Source organism: Pteropus medius, unplaced genomic scaffold (assembly GCF_902729225.1).
Source record: "Pteropus medius unplaced genomic scaffold, Ma_sr-lr_union100, whole genome shotgun sequence".
In the NCBI taxonomy this organism is placed as follows: domain Eukaryota; kingdom Metazoa; phylum Chordata; class Mammalia; order Chiroptera; family Pteropodidae; genus Pteropus; species Pteropus medius.
The window spans coordinates 50,731,434-50,753,641 of record NW_024349800.1 but is presented as its reverse complement, the minus strand read 5'-3'; the positions used below and the strand labels follow the sequence as shown (position 1 = coordinate 50,753,641).

Here is a 22,208-nt window from a genome sequence, read left to right as displayed (position 1 = left end):
TACCTCAGATTTCCCCCATACTCGATGATTTCAGAAACTAACTTCCAAGTAAGATTTGACTCTAGTATAAGAAAGACAATTAAAATATGCTCCACTACAAGGATTTGATACGAAAGCTTCAGAAACAATGTTTCAAATGTTTTGATTGCTTTAGGAAATCATATTCATGTAACCATTTTCTTAAAAGTTTAGAAAATTGTTCATAGCATAGAAAAATCCTCAAAATTCAGAGCTATAGCAAAAAGCTAACCATAATCAGTTCTTTTAAAAACAAATTATGAAATATAAGCAATATACCAAACCACATGTAATGTCAACAAAACATAAACAAATGGTGCTCATACTGCAGTAATAATTATTTAACCATCATATATGTATGTGAATAAAGATCAGAAGTAAATTGGAAAATAAAAATACATTTTTAAGGTGTACTCCCCACCCCCCCTTGCAAAGTTTTAATTTGTCACTGTGTTGCTTGGCAATTTTTAGAAAACTAAATATGTTTCATGTGTGTACTTAAGAGTTTCAATGTCTAAATATGTTTCTTTGGAGGCAATGCAGAAACAGGCATCTAGACTCTTAGTAGATGTGTACACACTGACACAGTATTTGGAGAACGATTTGGCAACATCTACCAAAATTTTAAATGTATACTACCTTGGGGCCAATAAAATATGTTTGTTTATTTATTTGTTTAAAAAAGAAAAGAGAGGGGAGAAGAGGAAAGGGGAACGGGGAAAGGGGAAGGAAAGAGGAAGGAGGAGGAAAGAAAGAAGGAAAATATCTAATATGAAAATGCTTAAATAACTTACAGTACGGCCATACGATGAAGCAGTGCAGTTCACAGATACTAAAAAAAGCAAGGCAGGCATGTGTAACTTACAAAAAAGATGCTCAAAAGCTGTAAGTCAAAAGTCAGGTAAGGAAACAATGCAGTCGGTGTCATCTGCGCCCTCCCTGGATCTCTCGCCCAGCTGCTAATTCCTCTAATTCCTCTCGGCAGCCTCTTCTCTGGGGAACGCTCTTCTCTGGGGAACGGCCTTCGGTTGACTGAACACTCCTTAATCAAGAAATGCCTGGGGAGCAGCTCACCTCCTAAAGGAGGCACCGGACCACTACGGCTGATGACTGACTGACAGAAGGTACAAAGCCCGGCCTCATAACTTCTGGATCCTAGTACGATTGCGTGAGCACAACACCAACCTCACTCCTCCACTGAATACAACTATAAACCTGCACAGAATGTACACTGGAGCTATCTGAGGTCTGTAAAAAGTAAATATTAGCAGGTGGATCGGGGAAGAATACAGAATTTAAAGTACCACTGAGCAGATGGTAAGTTTACCATTTTTTTCCCTTCTATCCTGGCTTGGACTCGACACAGTGCAAACCCACGAAAACCTAGCTAGCACTGCAGCATACACACACAGAAATCCTCAGAACCCTCTAGTTCAGGCTTAAAGAAAAGAAGAACTAAAGCCCAGAGGGAGTGGGAGAAATCCCCAGGATTTTTCTCTCTTTCCTTTTTCATTTTCTCCCACCCCAGCCAGCAGGCAATCCTGTGATGCAAGCAGCAGCAGCAGAAGCAGCTGGCTTGGAAAACTGCAGGAGTCAAAAATGTGGAGAAAAGGAACCATCCTCTCTGTTCAGTTAGCTGTGGCTCCATTGATATTTTGTTCTCTTTCTATCCTTCTTTCATTGTGGTGCAACTGCAGAAGTGGACAGTTTCTGGCCAGAGGACAGAAAAGGGGAGTCCAGAGTAGCCCAAAAGTACCAGGGTGCTAGCTGAGCAGAAGCTCAGGAAAGCAACCCCATGCAGCTGCTTCTGAAATACTGGGATCTTCTCCAACCCAAACATTCAGGAATCCGAGCTTAATTAGCATGCCAATGACTTTGAAAACTAAGCTTACAGAAAGACCTCCACCTGGTCTCAGACTGACCAGTGAGCGGCACACACATAGCACAGATCTGAATAACATGGAAAAAAAAAATCTGAAAACTGAACTGACATTAGAACCACAGCCAACAGAAGGTGAATAGAAACTTGTGGACTAAACTAATGAGGTCAGGGGCCCGCTCAAAGAGAAGAGTGTCAACCAAGAATTCTACACTGAGAGGCTATATCCTTCAGAAGTTAAAGAAAACTAAGAGGATTTGTAGCCAGCACACACATGTTCTAAAGAATTGCTACAGGAAGTTCTTCAGAAAGAAGGGAAATGGTTGTGGAAGGGAATGGGAAACACTACAAACAAAGAAAGAGCAATGGAAAAATTAGGAGAAATAACATCAATCCCACACAATCACTACCAGAACATACAAAAGAACACTTTTCAATTCATTTTAAAAGGCTAGTAACATCCTGATACCCAAACTAGACAAAGACAGAAAAACAAACAATATCCCTCATGGACACAGATACAAAAATCCTCAACAACAGCAAACAAAATCCTCAATAAAATATTATAAACTAAATCCACTAAAATATAAAAACCCCAGAAGAACCTGGAACTTATCCCAGGAATGCAAGGCAATTCAATATTTGAAAATTAATCAATATAATCCAATATATTAACAATCTAAAGAAAAAAAAACATATAATCATATCAGATGCAGAAAGAGCATTTGACGAAATGTCCATTCATAAACTCTCAGTAAAGTAGATACAAAAACTTTCTCCACCTGATAAAGGGCATCTCAAAAAAAAAACCTATAGCCAATGTCACACTTAATGGTGAAAGACTGAATGCTTTCTCCCTAAGAATTCAAACGAGGCGAGGACATCCACTCTTACTACTTCTTTTCAACGTTACGTGGGATGTCTTAGCCAGTGAAGGAAGACAAGAAAGAAATAAAAGGCAAACACTAGAAAGAAAAAATAAAACTATTTCTATTTGCAGACCACATTATTATCTTTGTAGAAAATCGAAAGGAATATATCAAAATAGCTCCTAGAACTAAAAAGTGTGTTTAACAATGTTGCAGGACACAAGGTCAAAACACAAAATTCAACCGCAATTCTATGTATTAACATTGCACAATTGGAAACTGAATATTTTAAAAACAGCACTTATAATACCTCTAACAAGAATAAGATACTTAGGTATACACTAAAAAAATACAAATAGGGTCTGTTTACTGAAACTACAAAGCACTGATGAAATAAATTTTTAAAAGACTTAAAGACATACCATCTAATTAGACGGTCTAATCAAAATGCCAGCTGAATTTTGTTAATATAGACAATTCCAAATTTTATATGGATAGGCAAAAGGAATAGAAAAGACAATTTCAAAACGGAAAAATAAAGTTGGTGAATCAAACTACTCAATTTTAAGACTATAAAGTTACGATAATCAAGACAGCATGGTATTGGCAAACGGGTAGGCGCACAGATCAATGAAACAGAACAGAGTCCAGAAACAGGGCCACATAAACACTGTCATTTGCTTTTTTTTTTTTTGCAATGAAAAAAAGGATAGTCTTGGTGTTGGAAAGCCTGGTTATCTGTATGGCAAAAAGGTGGACCTTAACTGAATAATTATGTTGTATACCTGAAACTAATGTTATCTCTCAATTACACCTTATTTAAAAATGAACCTCACACCATACACAAAAATTAATTCAAAATAGAAAATAGATGTAAATGTATAAGTATAAAACTTTTAGAAGAAAACAAAGGAGAGAATCTTCATGGTCTGGTATCTCACACTAAAAGGACAAGGCACAAAAGAAAAAATTGATAAAGTGACCATCATTAAAATTAAACACTTTTATTCTATGAAAAAAAAAAAACAATAAAAAATGAAAAGACAAGCCACACACGAGGAAAAGAATTCACAAATCACATGTCTGATACAGGGTTTGTGTCTAGAAAAAATTTTTTAAAAATTCTCAAAACCAAATGGACATGGAAGAAAAGCCTGTTATTCAATAGTAGCCACAACACTGACATGTGTTGACTTAGCAGGTGTAGCAGACCTGCTGATACCCTGCCTCTATTCCATCACCCATACTACTACTTTGACGCAAAACTGAGCAGCTTCCAGTTGCCAGCATCTGCATGTCCTGTCTGAGGGCATTTTTTTGGCCACTGAAGACTGCTTTGACACCTGCAGGGCAGTCCAGAAGTACCAGGAAATCAACACTCCTGGGGAGTGGCCTTCCCACTGATGAATGTTATTAAATAAATACTCTAGCTCCTTTATTCATCAGAGGAATAACTCTGAGGCAATGTTTTCCACTGGCCTTCTGAGTTCCTCATTGGAATTAATTTTGCTTACTCACAGTACCTGATAAGAAATCCTTTATTAGCAGAGCTGGGAAGGGAGACAGGTGAAAGATGACTGGCTCATGCAAAAGCCTTACATTTGAGAGAATTAAAGACAAACTGGTTGAGTAGCATTGACGCACAGGAGAAAGAAAACGCCAGGGCTTAAATCAGCCAAGTATCAACTCAGAGCATGATAAGACAGCCAGAAGACTTCTAGGGTAGCATTTTAAGAAATCCTTGGATACTACAATTTGAGGGCAGATTGTGCTACAAATTAAGCCCAAATTCTGATTATGAAAGTAGGCAAATTGCAAAAAAAGGCTGAATTGACAGTCCAGCCAAGATTCTCCTGAACCCTGGGCCATACGAAGTGGCTCTCCTGCTCCTGCTGCAAGATGGCAGTCTCCAAGATAGCACACTGCAAAGGCCTCATCTGGGATGCACGCCTCCATAGAGGCTGACCCTCATCAGGACATGTCCCTCCTCCCTCCCTGCTCTAGGCTAATAACTAGGGCCATGTAGTGGCAACATCAGCACAGGGAGGTACTGTCCCTGCTTTGGATGAAAATAGGTGATTCACCGAAACAGCTGCTGGACCATCATGATGATATGCAAGAACTGGGAGAACACCCCTGGGAATGGGCCTTGAGAGTGCTGAACTTGGGGGTCAAGTATAAGGTTAGTACAAAAAAGTCTGCTGATATAGGGGCAACTCTCCCATGACCCAAGATTTAATGTTCCAAAAAGGACACCTGGAGCCAGGCTTAATGTGCTGCTGGATTGGTTCGTTTCAGCCTGGGGTTGGGCATGGGGAGAATCACCAGCTTACAGAAAATGGAGATGCTGGAGCTGCATGGCAGGGTACTGAGGAAAGCGTCAATATCCCCTGACCTTTACCAATTCTGTCTATTCTGGACTGACAACATCTGCTTATTCTTGAACCTCAGGACTTTCTCTGACCTCTGAAGTCCATTTTGCTCCCTGCATGCCAGGCCTGACGTACTACGGATTCACCACTCCCTGGAACAGTCTTAACCCATGATTGATGGAGTTGGTTTATAAATACTCCACCTATCTCACCCCCTCATTGGGTATAACTCTAAGGACATGTTTTACACTGGCTTCTGAGCTCCCACAGGGAAGAGCTCCAGTTACACACAGTGGTAACTTGCTTGATGACATTTGATAACTGCTACTTTCTCTTCCTATCTCGCTTCCTGGTTCCCTACTGGTATTTCCTGGGATAACCTCAAAAATGAGACGTTGCACTCAAATCCTTATCTAAGAGTCAGCTTCTAGAGGAAGTAAACTAAAAATTAAGTCTTTCCAAATATTTGGTGATGGAAGGACATTTAACTTTGGGTTAAATTTGCAATATATGTATGATGTATTGTTGAATTGTACACTTATTTGATTTTATTAACCAACGTCACCCGATAATTTTAATTAAAAAAAAAAATTAAGTCTTTTCATTTAAACCAAGCTTATAATTCAGATTACATAAAACTCAAGTTTCTGGGGTATACACAGACTAAGATTACTATAAATGATTTCTCTAGGCCTTAGTGGGAAGTGACTCCATCCCACTGCTCTGTGGATACTAAGACCCGCATCTCTGTAATCATTTCCACTCAACGAAGATCTAATCCGACGGCTATCCCTGATTACATGTCCTTGTCTTCCTGCCATAACCTTAAAGATCAACAATGACATGAATGTAAGTAATCTCCCTACTTCCTTCTACTTGGACTCTTGGCACTTTGCCTTTTCTTAGCCTCATATCTAGAGATAACTAAACCTCCTACTATTTCCTTCACATACTACCTCTTAATTTAAAACCCTGCCATTTCCTTCCTCATAATCGCTCTCATATCCACCCTTTTTTCCCATTTCAACTGCCAAAATCTCTGTCCACATTAATGCACAAATAAAATTCTATGACACCGTGATCTCAGTGCTCTGTGCCCCCTTCTTCCTGTCGTTCATCCTGTGGACGTGCAGAGAAATCCGTTGGGAGTATTTATTCAAAAATGTTCAGTCTTCAGTGGATCCTAACCACCTTGCAGAAGCTTCATTCCACTCCATTTAAAAAGTCAGAACACAAAGGGAAATAAGCCAGATGGAGAAAAGACAAATAACGTACAAACCCACTCATATATGCAATCTAATAATACAAAAAAAAAAATAAAAAGTCAAATTCATCATAGAAGCAGCGTATAATGGTGGTTGCCAGGGGCAAGGGGGTGAGGGAAATGGAGAAATGTTGGTCAAAGGGTACAAACTTTTAGTTGTAAGATGGAGACTGAATGTCCAGCATGGTGACTCTAGTTGATAACAGTGTACTATGTACTTGAAATTTGCTAAGAGAGTAGATCTTAAACATTCTCACTACACACACACACACACACACACACGGTAATATGTGAGGTGATACATGTGTTAATTAACTTAACTGTAGTAATCATTTCACAGCATATATGTATATCAAATCATCATGTTGTACACTTTAAATATACACGATTTTGTCAATTATACCTCAATAAAGCTGGGGAAAAACTTAACAATAGATTTGAACAACTTCCCATGTCATTGAGAATCCTTCGAAACATAATTTTGAAAGGTAGGATGGAATTTTATCACAATTATTCATCCAAGCCTTGATTATTGGCAATTATTTCTGATTACCTACTACTATCAACAATGCAATAATAAACATCTTTGGAGCAAAATTTAAAAAAAAAAAAGAAGAAGAACCAGAGCACAGCCTTAATCTACGAAATGTAAAGAAAACCAAAGTCTCAGCTAAGAGAATGTAAACCAAATTATCTTCCAAATAAAATAGTCGAAGCTGGAAGTTCCTAGGAGAGGTTGTTTAATGTCATAAGCTCAAAGCCAAACTGAATGAATAAGTTTTCAGATACAACATGAAAAGCACAATCTATGAAAGGGAAAAAAATTTGATGAGTTGGATCTTATCAAAATTAACTGCTCTGCAAAAGACACTGTTAAAAGAAGAAAAGACAAGCTCCAGAGTGAAAGGTTTCAAAACACATATCTGATGAAGGACTTGTATCCAAATTATAAAAAGAATTCTTAAAATTCAACATTAAGGAAACAGCCCACTTAAAAAATGATCCAAAGGTCTGAACAGATACCTCACCAAAGAAAATACATAGGTGGTATGTAAGTGTATGAAAAGATGATCAACGTCATTGGTCATTACAAAATTACAAATTAAAACAACAATGAGATACCACTCTGTGCCTATCAGAATAGGCTGAACTCTAACCCAACTGAGTTGAAAACTTATATTCACACAAAACTTGCGCCCAAATGTTTATAACAGCTTTATTCACAGTTGCCAAATATTGGAAGCAACCACGATGCCCTTCAATAGGTGAATGGATAAACAAACCATGGTACTTTCATAAATGAGATATTGCTCAGCAATAATAAATGAACTATCGAGCCATGAAAAGACATGGCAGAAGCTTAAATGCATATTGCTTAGTGAAAAAAAAGCCAGTCTGAAAAGGCTACATACTGTATGATTCCAATTTTATGACCTGCTAGAAAAAACAAAACTAAAGAAATGGTAAAATAATCAGTGGTTGCCAGAGGTTTGGGGGGAAGGGAAGAGAGATGAATATGTGAAGCACAGGGCATTTTTAGATGGTGAAATTTCCGCGTGATACCGTAAAGGGGGCACGTAAAGCTATGCATTTGTCAAAACTGAAAAAGGTTTACGACACAGAGTGAACCTTAATGTATGTAAATTTTAAAGAAAATCCTTTAGGACATCAGAGGATCCAAAAACGAAATGCAGAGTGTAACAAAGCAATCTAAGTGTATCACAAACATATGAAACAACCTCACTTAAGAGAATGGGGGTAAAAGTAGTGACCTAAATAACTTCGGAAACAAATGGTGTCTGAAGACTAAAGGCAAAACAAAAAATATATAAGTACTATAATCTCCCACAGCCTGTAAGTTGTAAGTCTAATACTGCTATGCGTGCATCCTGGAACTGAACAATTAAGTAAATGGATGGCAGATGGTGGAGTGTGAGGTTACAGATAAGCAAGGTGAGAAGCTAGAATGATCCATATGGTAATGGATTACAACTGAAGACATCAGTATATGATCACGTTTAGCTTAATATAAATACACGTACTTATATATGAAAGTAATTATACATATATATGTATATGCAAGGATTAATATACACATGTGTCCTTGCTCTGTCAACTGAGAGAGCGTAAAAACAACATCCCCAATAGCAATGAACACATCTGGTGCCCAAATTCTGGTTTATAATCCCATACTCCAATAAAAGGAACCTCCTTAGAGAAATGACTGGAACAGAAAATATGTAAAATAAGCCTGGAGTATCTTGTAGTATAGAAAGTAAAAAAGTTCTGGGAGAAAAAAACCATATGATTGGGGTATATCAAAGGGACACAGAAGCCAGCTGAAAAGAGCTCAAATGGCCAAAGTGAAACGATTTCAGCAACAAAATTAAGTAGTATTAAATATCCATCAGTTGATACTGATAAAAATGAATAAATGAATAAATGAAGGAGCATAGACAAATATCCTGTAGAGAAGAATTCCAAATACTTTACGTAGATCCTCAGGCCTGAAGAAAGTGAAGCCTAACTCCCACTCCTTAAGTATGGGCTGCACACAGCAACTTCCTTACAAAAACAACAGTATGGAAGAGGAGGAGGGGAAAATACCTTGACAGTGGAGAAATCTGATAAACACTACCTCAGCCAATGCAAATGCAACATCAGCAGTGATATATCATGTTGATAGTATTTACCCTTGACATGATATGATGAAACTGCATTTTTTCTCTGTAGTCTTCCTCCCAAAAACCCATAAACCCAGCTTAATCATGAGAAAAACATCAGGCAAATCTCAATTGAGAAATAATCCACGAAATACCTTCCCAGTACTCCTCAAAACTCTCATATTCGTCAAAAACTTGATCAGAAAAGTCTGAGAAACTGACAAAGCCAAGAGACATTTAAGGGGACATAACAACTACATGTAATGTGGTATTCTAGATGGGATTCTGGAACAGAAAAAGACCATTAGGTAAACACTAAAATAATCTGAATAAAGTCTGGATTTTAATTAGTCATAATGTATCATCCGTTCACTAATTGTAACAAATGTACCATGCTAACCTAAGATGTTAATAGTAGACAGAACAAGATATGGGATGTTCAATTTTTTGGTAAATCTTAAACTGTTCTAAAAAAGTTTTTTTAAAGATGTACGATTACATATTCCTCTATGTTTTCTTAACTGATTTAAAAAGCATTAATATCTATAAAATTATATTGCTGGGTGTCTAACATATCAAATTCCTTAAGGAGATATTAACAACCCTAAACGTCTACATACCTAACAATAGTGCCTCAAAATGCACTCAGCAAAAATTGATAGAACTGAAAGGAGAAATAGAGAAGCCCACACTTATATTTGGAGACAATACTTCTCTATGATCGACACAAGCAGACAGTCACGACAGACGTGGAAGGACTGAACAACGCCATCAGCCAATTAGATCTAATTGATATTTATGAAACAATCACCCGATGATGGCAAAATACAAATTCTTTCCAACTGCCCATGAAACATGTATTACCAAATCAGAAATGTAGTATCTCTGGAGATGGCAGAATAATGTGACTGCAGAGGGATACCAACTCTGTTAGCTCTGTTTTGTTTAATAGGCTGGGTTCTGGGTACAATGTATCATTCTTTATGCTTTTCTATATCCTATATCATAATAAAATTTTAAGTCATTTACTTTGAGTATATTTTCTGGCAAATCTTTTCTATAATGGTTTGGGGGCGGTGGGGGAGAAAGGCAGGTCTCCATATAATTTTATTAATAAAATGGAGTATACCAAATATCATAAGCTCTGTACTTTTATCCGAATGCACAGAAACTCTCACGACTTCATAATTTGGTACAATATGTACTACTTCAAATCTTCAACAATGTCTTCTATGAGTATCCCAAAAATATCTGCTAACAAAGGATGCGTTTTTGTTTATTATCAAACTAAATTTATTAATCTGTCTATATATTATTCAGCCTCTTTCACCAAAATGGTAAGAATGAAGGTTTGTGAATTCTTGTTTTTTACTCCTAAAGAAATCCTCATAAAACTTCTAAAAGTGTATAATTAAGTTAAAATTTTAAGCTACTAGATTAATTAGCACATGACTGTTATCATCACTGAAAAAGTTCAATAAGTTTCCCTTCATATTCTGAATGCTTAAAGTATCTCAACTAATAATATTAGCCTTATACTATCATTATCAAATATCTTAAGGCAAATATATATATATATATATATATATATATATATATATATATATATATATATATATATATATATATATATATCTTAAGGCAGCGGTCCCCAACCTTTTGGGCACCAGAGACTGGTACTTCTATGAGAATCTAAAGCCTGATGATCTGATGTGGAGCTGAGGCGGTGATGCTAGCGCTGGGGAGCGGCTGCAAATACAGATGAAGCTTTGCTTGCTCGCCTGCTGCTCACCTCCTGCTGTGAGGCCCGGTTCCTAACAGGCCACAGACTGGTACTGGTCCATGGCTCGGGGGTTGGGGACCCCTATAAGGCACAGTATACTCAATGGTGTATGTAAATCCATATAGCAAATAGTACTTTTAATAATTTTAAGGTTTTTTTTTTACTGACCCCTTTCAATCTGCTTAGATCATTACTGTTTTGTACTTTGCATTTAACAAGGCAAAAAGCTCATAATATAAATAGAAGTGTCAGCTCTGCTTTTTTTTTTTTTTCCTGTTCACGTGTCCTGGCATTATTACTTCCATCTTCAGTTGAATCTGAAACTTCAGTCTGCAGTTTCTTTGCAGGAATCTTTTTAAGTCTTTTGTCTATTTAGAAAAGTTCGTTTCAGTCAAATCAGATAATAGAATCTAACAGACCACTACACCAGGCAGAGGTGAACTTTAATATATCTGAAAAGAATGCAAGCAAATAAATAAGGAGGCTCACGTTACTGGCCTCTGCAGGGTGAGGTAGGTGTCCCCACCACCCTCCTCTCAGTTACTGCGCTTACCATACCTGATGGGTATCATCAGACATACTGATGGAGTAAAGTGTCAACCCAAGGATTAAACAATAGTAAAAGTTAATTGCCCATATTTCTTTGTTATACACTGCCCAGAGGATCATTTTGCATGTTGACCACTTTGGAAACCACTGCTCTTAAAACAAAAAACAAACAAACAAACAAACAAAAAAACTAGAATGAGAAGATGGAACTGTGCTAGGCTTGAGCAAATGAGGAATATGGATGGTAAAATTAGATGAGGACATTTAGAGCCTAAGCGGTTAGTTAACTAGTCATCGGGGGACTGAGGCAACCAATTTGACGCTGAAGCCCACTCTCTATCCACTGCGCCACACCACCCCGCTCAGGGCAAAGGCCAGGACTCCAGGAGTGAGGAAAGAATACAGGTCCCCAGACTGTGGTGCTGGATCAGAACCAATTCACAGTTAAACAGGGTCTGGAGGCTAGAGCAACAAAATGCCTGGACCCTTGCTGGTCCCATCTGGGAAGCAGTGTGATCCGGAACTGGACGCCGCCTGCAGGCAGAAGGTAAGGAACTCCCACGATAAAGACTAAAGGAAAGAAAACAGGCTCTAGAAACGTTTCCAGAATATCTGTCCTGCATCTAAGTGTTAAATATCCTTTGTTCCCTTTGCATTTTTTTTGTTAATGTCTTAATCCTTCCAGCTCTCACTTACTTCAAAACATCCAGGTATTGAAACTTCTTGCGCGAGTTCATTGTCTCTCAGCAAAACCCCTGCCAACTTTTCTCTGGATGCCCAGTTAATGAAGGAGTCAGAGAAGACTGAGATTGCCACTAAGAAGTACTAAGCTGTAACTACTCTAACTTCCCTGAAAGAGAGCTAACTTCTTTGCTTACTTCAGGAAAATTCTCAACTGTCCTTCCTCTAATACTTCTCTTTTCTTTCAGATTAGAAAAACAAAACAAAACAAAGCAAAAGGCCAGGGAAAGTAAATGTAAACCCTAGAGATTTTCTATTTTACAAATCTGAAAAAGTTCTCTAGGTTCAAATAAAAAAACAATCAATAACTGCACTCCATTATGAACAGAGTTCTGAAGAGCAACTATCACCTCATAGCACTGTGAGGACAATTAACTAAATCATATAAAGCATTTAGCACTATGCTCAGCACAAAATAAGAGCCTAATAAATGTTATTTATTGTTATTATTGGTGTTACTATGTAACTATCCTATTGGATGACGCCTACACCAGAATTCTACAGGCAAGCCTTTGTCTTAATTTACAGTTCTTCTGATTTATTTAAAAGTATAAAAATACAGACTTGGAAGAGTAAAATATTTGCAACATCTAAAATCTGGAATAGAGAAAACATTTTAACAAATGTGAAAGGAGGTAAAAATAAATAAATAAATAAAGTGGAAATGCAACGTGCCCAAGGAATCTCGGGATAGAATATAAGAAAGTGGGACAGTGACTCACAACAAGAGAAACAGGTGCCCCTAGTCTACTGAACACAAACCTCATCATTTTTCCTAAAACCTGCCATGGACTGCTTAGTTAGTTCATAAGAGGAAGTTTTAGTTCTAAGCAAAGATACTAAACAATAAGGAAATATTAAAAGCAGCTGAACAATACAGAAAAAGGTACACTCTTGAAACGACACACAGAGCCCTAGTTTCCACAGTTCTATTTCAGAAAAAGTGTCCTTGTTAGTTATTTCGACATTTACACTTGTCCTCAGAATTTGTTTAGAAAGATATACGAGAATTACTTTTTCAAATGATTTTGGAATGAATGAAAAGAAACTAAGACCCATTAAATGTGTTTAACTTATATAAAATTATTTGTCTTTCTTTTTGACCCCAACAGCAGTATGTAGCCTTCACATCTAAATCCTAGATGTTAACAATTTCTTTTCTGAGTTCTCATATCTTTAATTTCAGTTAACACATTGATAGTGATTATGAGCTACAAAAACCAAAGCAAAGCCACAGAGAATCAGAATGTGAGGGCTTAGAGATAACCTAACCCAGAGACCATATTTTGCACATCCAAATAAATAAAACGTCTTGTCCCAAAATGCAGCTATACTTTACAATAAACAAATGGAAATAGAAACCCAGAACCCCTAACTCCTGATCCACTGTATACCACTTTTCTATATGTGAAGACTAAGATAATTTTTGTGTCTGTGGTCTGTTGGGAATATTTCATAAACAATAAATTTAAACAACAAATTTAAAAATATGGTGTATCAAAAGATCCTATTTTCTAAAAAAAAAAAAAAAAAGTCTTAAAGGACAAGCCACAAACTAGAAGATATCTGAAGCCACCTAAGTGAAATATTAGAATCTAAAGTTTAGTAAAAGTTATAAATAGATATGAAAAAGACAAACAATACAACAGAAAAACAAATAAATGATGAAAACAAGCAAATCACAGAAGAGAGAACCTAAAGAGCCAATAAAATCAAGGAGCAATATTCAAACTCACTAGTAATCAAAAAACATATATTGAAAACCAAAATAAGAGTACGCTATACATCAAGCAGATCTGCCAAAATGATAAAGCCTAACGACACCAAGGACTGAGAAGGCAGGGAAGCGACAGAAACCACCCATTGCTGGTGTGAACGTTAACTGGCGAAACCACTTCAGAGAAGAATTTAGCAACATCCACTAAGGTTGAAGATGTGCACGGCACACAAGCCAGTGGTTTCTCCTAGGCACATACTCTAAAAGACATGCAAGTGTGCACAAGGAAATATGACAGGAATATTCAGAGCAGCATTATAACCGAAAAAAAAAAAAACAGAATAAAGTAATTGTCAATCCTCAGGAAAACATAAAAGTAAATTGTGATGTAGTCAAACGACAGAATCCTATTTAGCCGAGAAAATGAATGCACGGGAGCTGCATATATGAGCCTCACAATACTGAGAGAAGTTACAAAAAGATATCATTAATACTTTTAATATAAAGTTTTTTAAATGTAAAACAAAATTATACATTTTAGGGGTACTGACATTCATCAACATGAAAATATGTGCAGGAATGAAAAGTATCAAATTCAGAACAGTGTGGTTCCCTTAAAAGGGAACTGCTTCCAAGGAGAACACAGTTGGGAAGGAGTTACCAGGGGGTTCATCTTTAAAAGGAGCTTTGCTTCTCAGTTTAAGTGGTGTGTACACAGGTACTCACTATTTTATTCTCTATACTTCTTTGAGGGCCAATATTTCATAATGTTTAAAGAGTTAAAGAAAAATAAAATCAAGGTCCAACCAAAATAGTTTACTCCAGAACCCACATATTAACCATGACACTACTTATTCTTATTTTTGTGCAGTTAAGAAAGGTTTAGTCACTAAAAGAAATCTCTTAGGAAGAAGTAAAATATCAGACTGGTAAAAAAGCAATGAAGTACCTGTCTGAAGAAAAACTCTCTAAAGGAAATCATACTGGGGACACAAAGTGGTCATATCACCATGCTCAGGAATCACGTGGGTAAGCCACAGGACAGAACCCAAGTTGACCTTGGACTATGAAACAGTCTGGTTTAGAGATAGCATGTAGGAAGAACATGGGTTTTGAAATCCAAGCTGAGTTTGCAGACTACCCCTGCTGTGTGGCCCCAAACAAGTGTTAACTTCTCTGAGCTCAATTTCCTCACCCATAAGATGCAATACCATACCTGGCTTCCAGGATTGTAAAGATTAAAGAGCAGCCATTATCTTTATAAATCCCTTGACACATAGTAGCCTCAAAATAAATAAGAGTCATTATTACTTGCACAAGAAAGTCTCTCTCTGGCAAGTGGAGACAGAGCAGGGAGAGAGAAAATTTTAAAGGAGGGAGTTAAGAGGCTAGAAAAATAAGCCAGGAAAAAACTGAAATGGTTAGAGGCTGAAAAAGTCCTTGTAGAGTCTCAGAAGTTACCAGAAAATTTTTTTTTTTTTTTACTGAGTAGTATTTCATTATAGCGAAGCTTAGTTACAAGAATATTTTGGTTCATTCTCGGATTTCGGCACCAAAAAAAAAAGAATATTTTGTCCAAATCTAATTTCTGTCCTATTTGAGCGTCTACATAATGTTGTTAATATACAAACATTTAAAATCAAAATGTGCTTTCTTTAAAGGTTCATTTTTTGTTAAGAATGCATTAACAAGTAAATCATAAACAATATATATTTCTCTCTATTACCAGAAAGATCTGTCTTAACATATTAAAGAAAAAACGATGATAGTTTCAATGAATGGACCCCCCAAAAGCCCTTGATAAAATTCAACACCCAATAAAAATCCAAACCAAGAACAGAAGAAAACTTCATTAAGTTGACAAAAGACATCTACTGGAAGTATATGATTTCTAATAGTAAGTCTATGATATCTAATAGTAAAATGTTGGAAGCATTCCCACTCAGGAAAAAGATAAAAGTGCCTAATATCATCACTGCTATCTGACTTCTGTACTGGAAGGTCTAGGCGTCACACTAACACAGAAAACAAAATAAGCAGTATAAAGTTTAGAAAGAAGCCTGGCCAGTTAAGTCTTCTAGTCAAAGCAGCTCAGTAAGTAGACACTTTGATGCATCCCTTCCACTTCAAATAAACAATAATAAAAAAAATCTTAAAAATGTACTTTAAAAACAACTTAGGTTCAAAACAAGATGACCCTCCATTTGGACCAGAAACAGAACAGATACACAAAACTAGGAGCAGGACTGAAGCTTCTGAGTCCAGAAGCAGCTGTATATTTCCCATGGGGCAATGGCGTCAGAAAGTAAAGGACCTGGAGAATCAGGAGACAGCCAAGCCAGACTCACTGCTTAAAGCCGAGGATGAGGCTGGAGCTGAAAGGAAGCTAAAAAATACTTCTGCCAGTCTCCGCATAGAACTAAGGTTTAAACAATGCTCTGAGCTTTAAAAGGGGGAAAAACACAGACTCATGGAAGGAACTGAACCAAGACATTCACATGCTCTGTGAGCAGATCTAAAATAGCCCCAATTATCTCAAAGAGCAGGACCCCTGACCCACCATTATCATATCTGATTCTTGATTAGAGTCCAGTAAGTCAATGAAAGCACCTGAAACATCACCACCCAGAGAAGGGCAAGCACAGAGATAAGAAAAACAAAACCAAAAGCGTTCACACTCAAATGAATCTGTAACTCAACACTTCAAAACACATAAAGAAATATAATGCTAGGAAAGATGACCAACAAAAGCAACAATTAGAAAATGAATTCACGCCAGATGAAGTTTAATTTTACAGAACAGCCTGACAAAGACTTATTTTTTTAAGTACATGTAGGGTGCTAGAATATAAATTTAATTATTGGGAATGCAAAACTGTACAGCCACTTTGGAAGAAAGGCAGTTTGTTACAAAGCAAAACACATGCTAACCATACCATCTAGCAATCATGGTCCTAGGTGTTTACTCAAAAGAGCTGAAAACTTATGTTCATACAAAAATCTGTACATGAATATTTATAGAAGCTTTATTCATAATTACCAAAAACTGGAAATAGCCAAGATGTCCTTCATAGGTGAATGGATAAACAAACTGTGGTACTTTCATACAATGCAATATTATTCAGCGAAAAAAAGAAATGAGCTAGCAAGCCAGGAAAAGACACAGAGGAACTTTAAATGCATAGTTTCTAAGTGACAAAGACGAGTCTGAAAGGCCACAATATTGTATGATCTCAACTATATGACATTCTGGAAAAGGCAAAACTACAGACACAGTAAAATGAACAGTGGTTACCAGGAACTCAGGAGGAGGGAGGCAAGAATAAACAGGTGGAACACAGGATTTTTAGAGCAATTAAATTATACTGTATGATACTGTAATGATATTACATGAAATGTCATGTAATGACATTAATGATGCATGACATTATACATTTGTCAAAACCCATAGAACCGTGTGACACAAAGAGGAAGCCTAATATAAACCATGAACTTAAGCTAGTAACAATGTATCGATATTGATTCATCAGTTTTAATAAATGTACAGCACTAATACAAGATGTACAGGAAACTGCACATGAGAAAGGGGGGTATATGTGAGCTCTCTGTACTATCTACCCATTTTGATCGTGCTCAGTTATGTATATAAGTTTTTAAATCATCATGAACAGTTCCACTTCTGGGTATACATACAAAATAATTGAAAGCAGGGACTTGAACAGGTATTTGCACACCCATGTTCACAGCAGCAGTACTAACAAAAGCCAAAACGTGGAAACAACTCAAGAGTCCACCAATGAATGAATAAACAAATGTGCTCTATACTTACAATGGAATAGTATTCAGCCATAAAAAGGAAGAAAATCTTGACACATGTGACATTATAGGTGAATTCTGAAGATATTATGCTAAATGAAATAAGCCAGACACAAAAGTACAAATATTGTATGATTCCACTTATATGAGGTACCAGAGTCATCAAATTCATGGAGACAGAAAGTAGAATGGTTGTTGCCAGGGGCTGAATGGAGCAGAGAACTGGGAGTTAGTGTTTAATGGGTACAGAGCTTCAGTTAGGGAAGATGAAAAACTTCTGGAGACAGATGGTGGTAACGGTTGCACAACCATGTGAATGTACTTAATGCCACAGAACGCTACACTTAAAAATGGCAAAATGGTAAAACTTATGTTATGTATATTTTTCCACAATAAAAAATGATAATAAAAAATACTGAAAACTGGTTATCCAAATTGAGGGGGAAAAAAAATCTCTTTATTATATCATATAGAAATTCCATACAGAAAGCAAAACTCTTATTTTAATTTTGGAAGAAAAATATAGAAATATATAATTCATACCCTGAGGTAGAGAAAATTTACTTCCAGGCACACATACGCACACGCACAGACACACACACACACACACACACTTTTTTAAGAGACATTTTTAAAATAAATGTAACATTAAAATTTAAAACTTGTATACAACCAAAGACATTGTTAGCAAAGAGAAAAGGCAAGCCTCAGACTGGCAGGATGCATTTACAGCACATACATCCATCGAAAAATTAGTATCCAGAGTAACTTAACAGTCCCTTAACTGAGTGAAAGATACATAAACAGTCACTTCAGTCTACAACTGAACACTACTCAGCAGTTAAAAATAAATGAACCAGATCCACAAGCAGCAACATGGTTAAATCTCCATCGATTAAAATTTTAAAGGTGCACCCCTTTGACCCAGTGAGTCTACTTTTCATTCACTGCAGCAACATCTGAAACTACAGTACAATACATACTGTATAAGAGACTGTGTAGTAGTCAAGAAGAATCAGGTAGATCCGTAGGTTTCAACACGTGAAGATCTCAGACATTCTATTAGAAAACGAGGTGTAGAACAATGTGTACAGAATCCAGCATTAACATGGGGGATGGAGGAAAGTCTGTTATTATCTGTATATAGATGACAATGCAGAGACAGAGGCTGGGAAGGATCACAACAAACTGACAACTGCGGTTTCAGTGGAGAAGAGAGTGGGCCAAGGGGGCTTTTATTCCATCTGTACTGTCTGAGTATTTTATGAGTGAGCACTCATGAGCCATGTGCAGAGTGCAGTACTCAGCCAGTGACTGTGCACAACACAATCCCAGAAGCTGCCATTCTCAGGGACTCGGCTGTGAATGGCACCCTCTAAAGCTGAGCAGTGTACATCCTGCACAACCAGACACCACAACCTTGATGCTTGTGTAATGAGAAATAAAACCAGCATGTGGGAACTTTCTGGGGTGATGTAAATTGTTCTGATTGGGATAGTGGTTACAAAGTATACCCATTTTCAAAACTCATCCAAATGTACACAGACATCTGTGCATTTTATTATATGTAAACTATACATCGATAAAGTTAATTTTAAAATAAATACAAGTTAAATATATAAATAAAATATCATTGGGAGAACCTGAAACAAGGCACCCAAAATTACAGGACCAGAAACAAGAACTGGTACACGTTGGCTGGTTGCACTCTGAAATACAGTCATACAAGAGAAATGAACTTCATTCTTCAAGGCTACTACACGATACCAAATCTGGATTAAAATTACCCTTATTTTTTACATAAGGAAACAAAGGTCCTGAGAGACTTCCAGTAAAGACAAAATAAAGGGCAACTTGGCATTCCATTGGTTCTAAGTCTAATTTTCTAACTAAGTAGAAATTTTGTCTCTCACCTACCGTGGACACTCAAAACCCTGCCAGCAGTGCTTTGACTACCTAATCCCCTTCAGAGGTAATTCCACTTATGTATGATAAAAATCTCACAGAACTCATAAAAGGTCAAGTTTTAATTTGGCAGACAAAGTAACCTAACAGGCACTGCAACCCAGGGAACTGAAACAGCCGCCTGGAGCTAGAGTCCAGAAACCCAACCAAGGCCGAGAACAGGCAGAATTCCAGCTCTTACAGAGGAGCAGAGACACATTCTCTTCCTATGGACCTAAGATCCAAGAAACAGGATAAAAGTGAAAAAAAAAACAAAAACAAAAAACAAATGTTCTCTAGACAAAAGTACTCTTCTTCCTCACGTGACAGAAAAGAGAAGGACCAGAATGGGATGATTCGAAACAATGAGCAACATGCAATAAAGATGTGAAAGTGGCAGCACGGTCACGAGAAACCACGACTCTATCGCCTGAGCCATTGTTTCAAATGCCCAGACCTGAGAACCTGGGTTACCTTCCATGGCAAAAAAGAACTTTAGGAACAGGGGAAGTCCATCAACCATCCCTAACAGCAGAGCGATTAATATTGCTCCATGTAAAATACAGCAAAACCTTGTTTGGTTCATTCATGCATGCAAAAAATATTTCTTGCAGGACTTGTAAGAGCCAGCACTGCTCTTGTCACTGAGAAGTTCGCAGTGAACAGTGTGAATAGTCATGGAGTCTAATTCTAGTTGGAAAGGAAGGGAACTTATTTGCTCTTTTCAATTTTTTCCCCTTCTCTCCCTTTAAATGTTGCCCAAAACAGTTTTCAAAACTCTAAGTTTCTCCCACAAGCTTCTTTGACCCTCCTGCTTTATCCCCAAAACATAGCAATGTGTGGCTCCAATTTCCCAATACTGGGGAAAAAAATGAAAGAGACCTAAAGTGAATAAGGTATGAGACAAAATTCAGTGCTGCTCTGTATTTTATACGCATACCTTCACAACCAAATTGCCAGCGCCTAAACAGCAAATCATGGTTGTGTTTTACACTATTTTGTGGCCCCAGCGCTGACCACGGTTCTCTACCCACGGTAGCTAATCAATAAACGTCTGCTAAGAATGCTGGAAGGGCTTCCTAATCCCGAGGCCTGGCACGGGAACTCAACAGCAAGCAGAGCTGCATCCTCCATCCTCTCAGCACACCTTCCCATCAAGGGTGACCCGGTGCACAGGTTCACTGTTAGGCGCCTCGGAAAAGAGTGCCTGGGGGTGATCTGAAAAAAAACTCCCTTCCCTCTGCCAGGGCCTGCCTGCCTCACCTGCCCTCTGCCAGGACCTGCCTCCTTTGCCCCCTTCAGCACCTAACGCAGAGCCTCCTCCCAGCAAGCCACGCTCCAGCAGCATCAGCCCGGCGCCCGCACCCCGGCTCCAAGCCCGGCGGCCAGAGCGCGCTCGGGACCCCAGAGACCCTTCCCCGGCCCGGGGCTCAGAGCCCGGCGACGCCTGCCCGGGGCTGCGCTCCATCCCCTTCGCTCGCCCCTCTAGGGCCGGGCGCGCAGCGCCGTCTTCCCTCTTAGAGAGCGCGGTGCAGCGGCCCCGACTCCCCGCGCGCTGTCCCCGCCGCTCCCGGCCCTGCACCCCCGGCAGGCTCCCGAGGACCCCGCGCTGCGCGGACTCCTTCCCGCTCCTCGCGGGCGCGAGGCTCCAGCACCGCGCACCTCTCCCGCAGCCGGCGGTCGCCGCCGCGGACCCCCCACCTTACTCACTTCCCGTACGGAGCAGGGGGCGTCGAGAAGGTCTACGGCGGCCGCAGCCTCTCCTCCGCCAGCTCCGGCCCGGCGTCCGCGGCCGAAGCGGCAGCGGCGCCCGCTCAGGCCGCGAAGCCGCCCCCGCAGCGAGCGTTCTCAGCGCCGGGCTAGCGCCGCTTCCCCGCCCGGCACGCGCAGCGAGCCCGCCCCCGGCGCGAGGGCGCGAGGGCGCGAGGGCTCAAGGCTGCGGGCGGGCACGCGCCACCGGCGCGAGCGCGCGGCTGGGGGCGGGGCTTCCGCCGCGCGGGGAGGGGGCGGGCAAGCCGGCCGAGCTCCTCTGGAGCCCCGCCCCCCTGTATCCTGGCGGGACCCGCCCCCCCAGCTCGCCCGCCGCTTTCCCCCAGGGCGGGGGTAACTTGCCCCCTGTGGTCTTCTGCCGCACGGGCCGGCGGAGGTGCGTTTCAACTCCGCAGGTATTTGCCAGGCCAGCTGGATGCTCCGCCCAACTTGACTACAAGGTAAAGAATGCAAAGAACCACCCGGTGAATCATGTATCCGCGCCTCGATCAAGAGATTCTGCCCTAAGTGATTTTTCCAAATTAATTCAACCCAGCAAGCGTTTACTGAGCGCTGACTCCGTGCCTAGCGGTGTACCAGGTGCAGTGTGGGTACATGGTCATGGTCATGGTCCCTGGTCTCGAGGAGCGCATAACTTAGTAGAAAAGCAGCCGTGTAAACAAACCTGTCTGGTGACCGGTGCAAAGCCAAGACACAGTGAGATGCTGTGGAGAGCAGAAGAGGAAGAGATTACTTGCACTTGAACCAGGCGGAGAGGTTCCTGGAAGAGGTGGCATTTGTGTCCAGCCTTGAAAGAAGAAAAAGACTTCTTAGGAGAGCATCA

General features: G+C 39.2%; 1 protein-coding gene across 14 annotated transcripts in view; it reads right to left on the bottom strand.

Annotated features, from left to right (window-relative positions):
* The window catches only part of DTNB (dystrobrevin beta), a 181,057-nt gene extending 159,550 nt beyond the window's left edge, over nucleotides 1-21,507 (bottom strand). For 3 of the 14 annotated variants that reach the window (XM_039887650.1, XM_039887653.1, XM_039887654.1), the window contains exon 1: nucleotides 21,317-21,350. Coding sequence is in view for 8 of the 14 variants with exons in the window: in XM_039887641.1 (XP_039743575.1) it covers nucleotides 12,094-12,134 (41 nt within the window). In the remaining 6 variants the exon portion in view is untranslated. Of the gene's footprint in view, nucleotides 1-12,093; nucleotides 12,179-21,316 lie in introns of those variants that run through there. The other 11 variants (XM_039887646.1, XM_039887652.1, XM_039887640.1 and 8 more) reach the window with 10 other exon arrangements.
* Nucleotides 21,508-22,208: the final 701 nt, after the last annotated feature.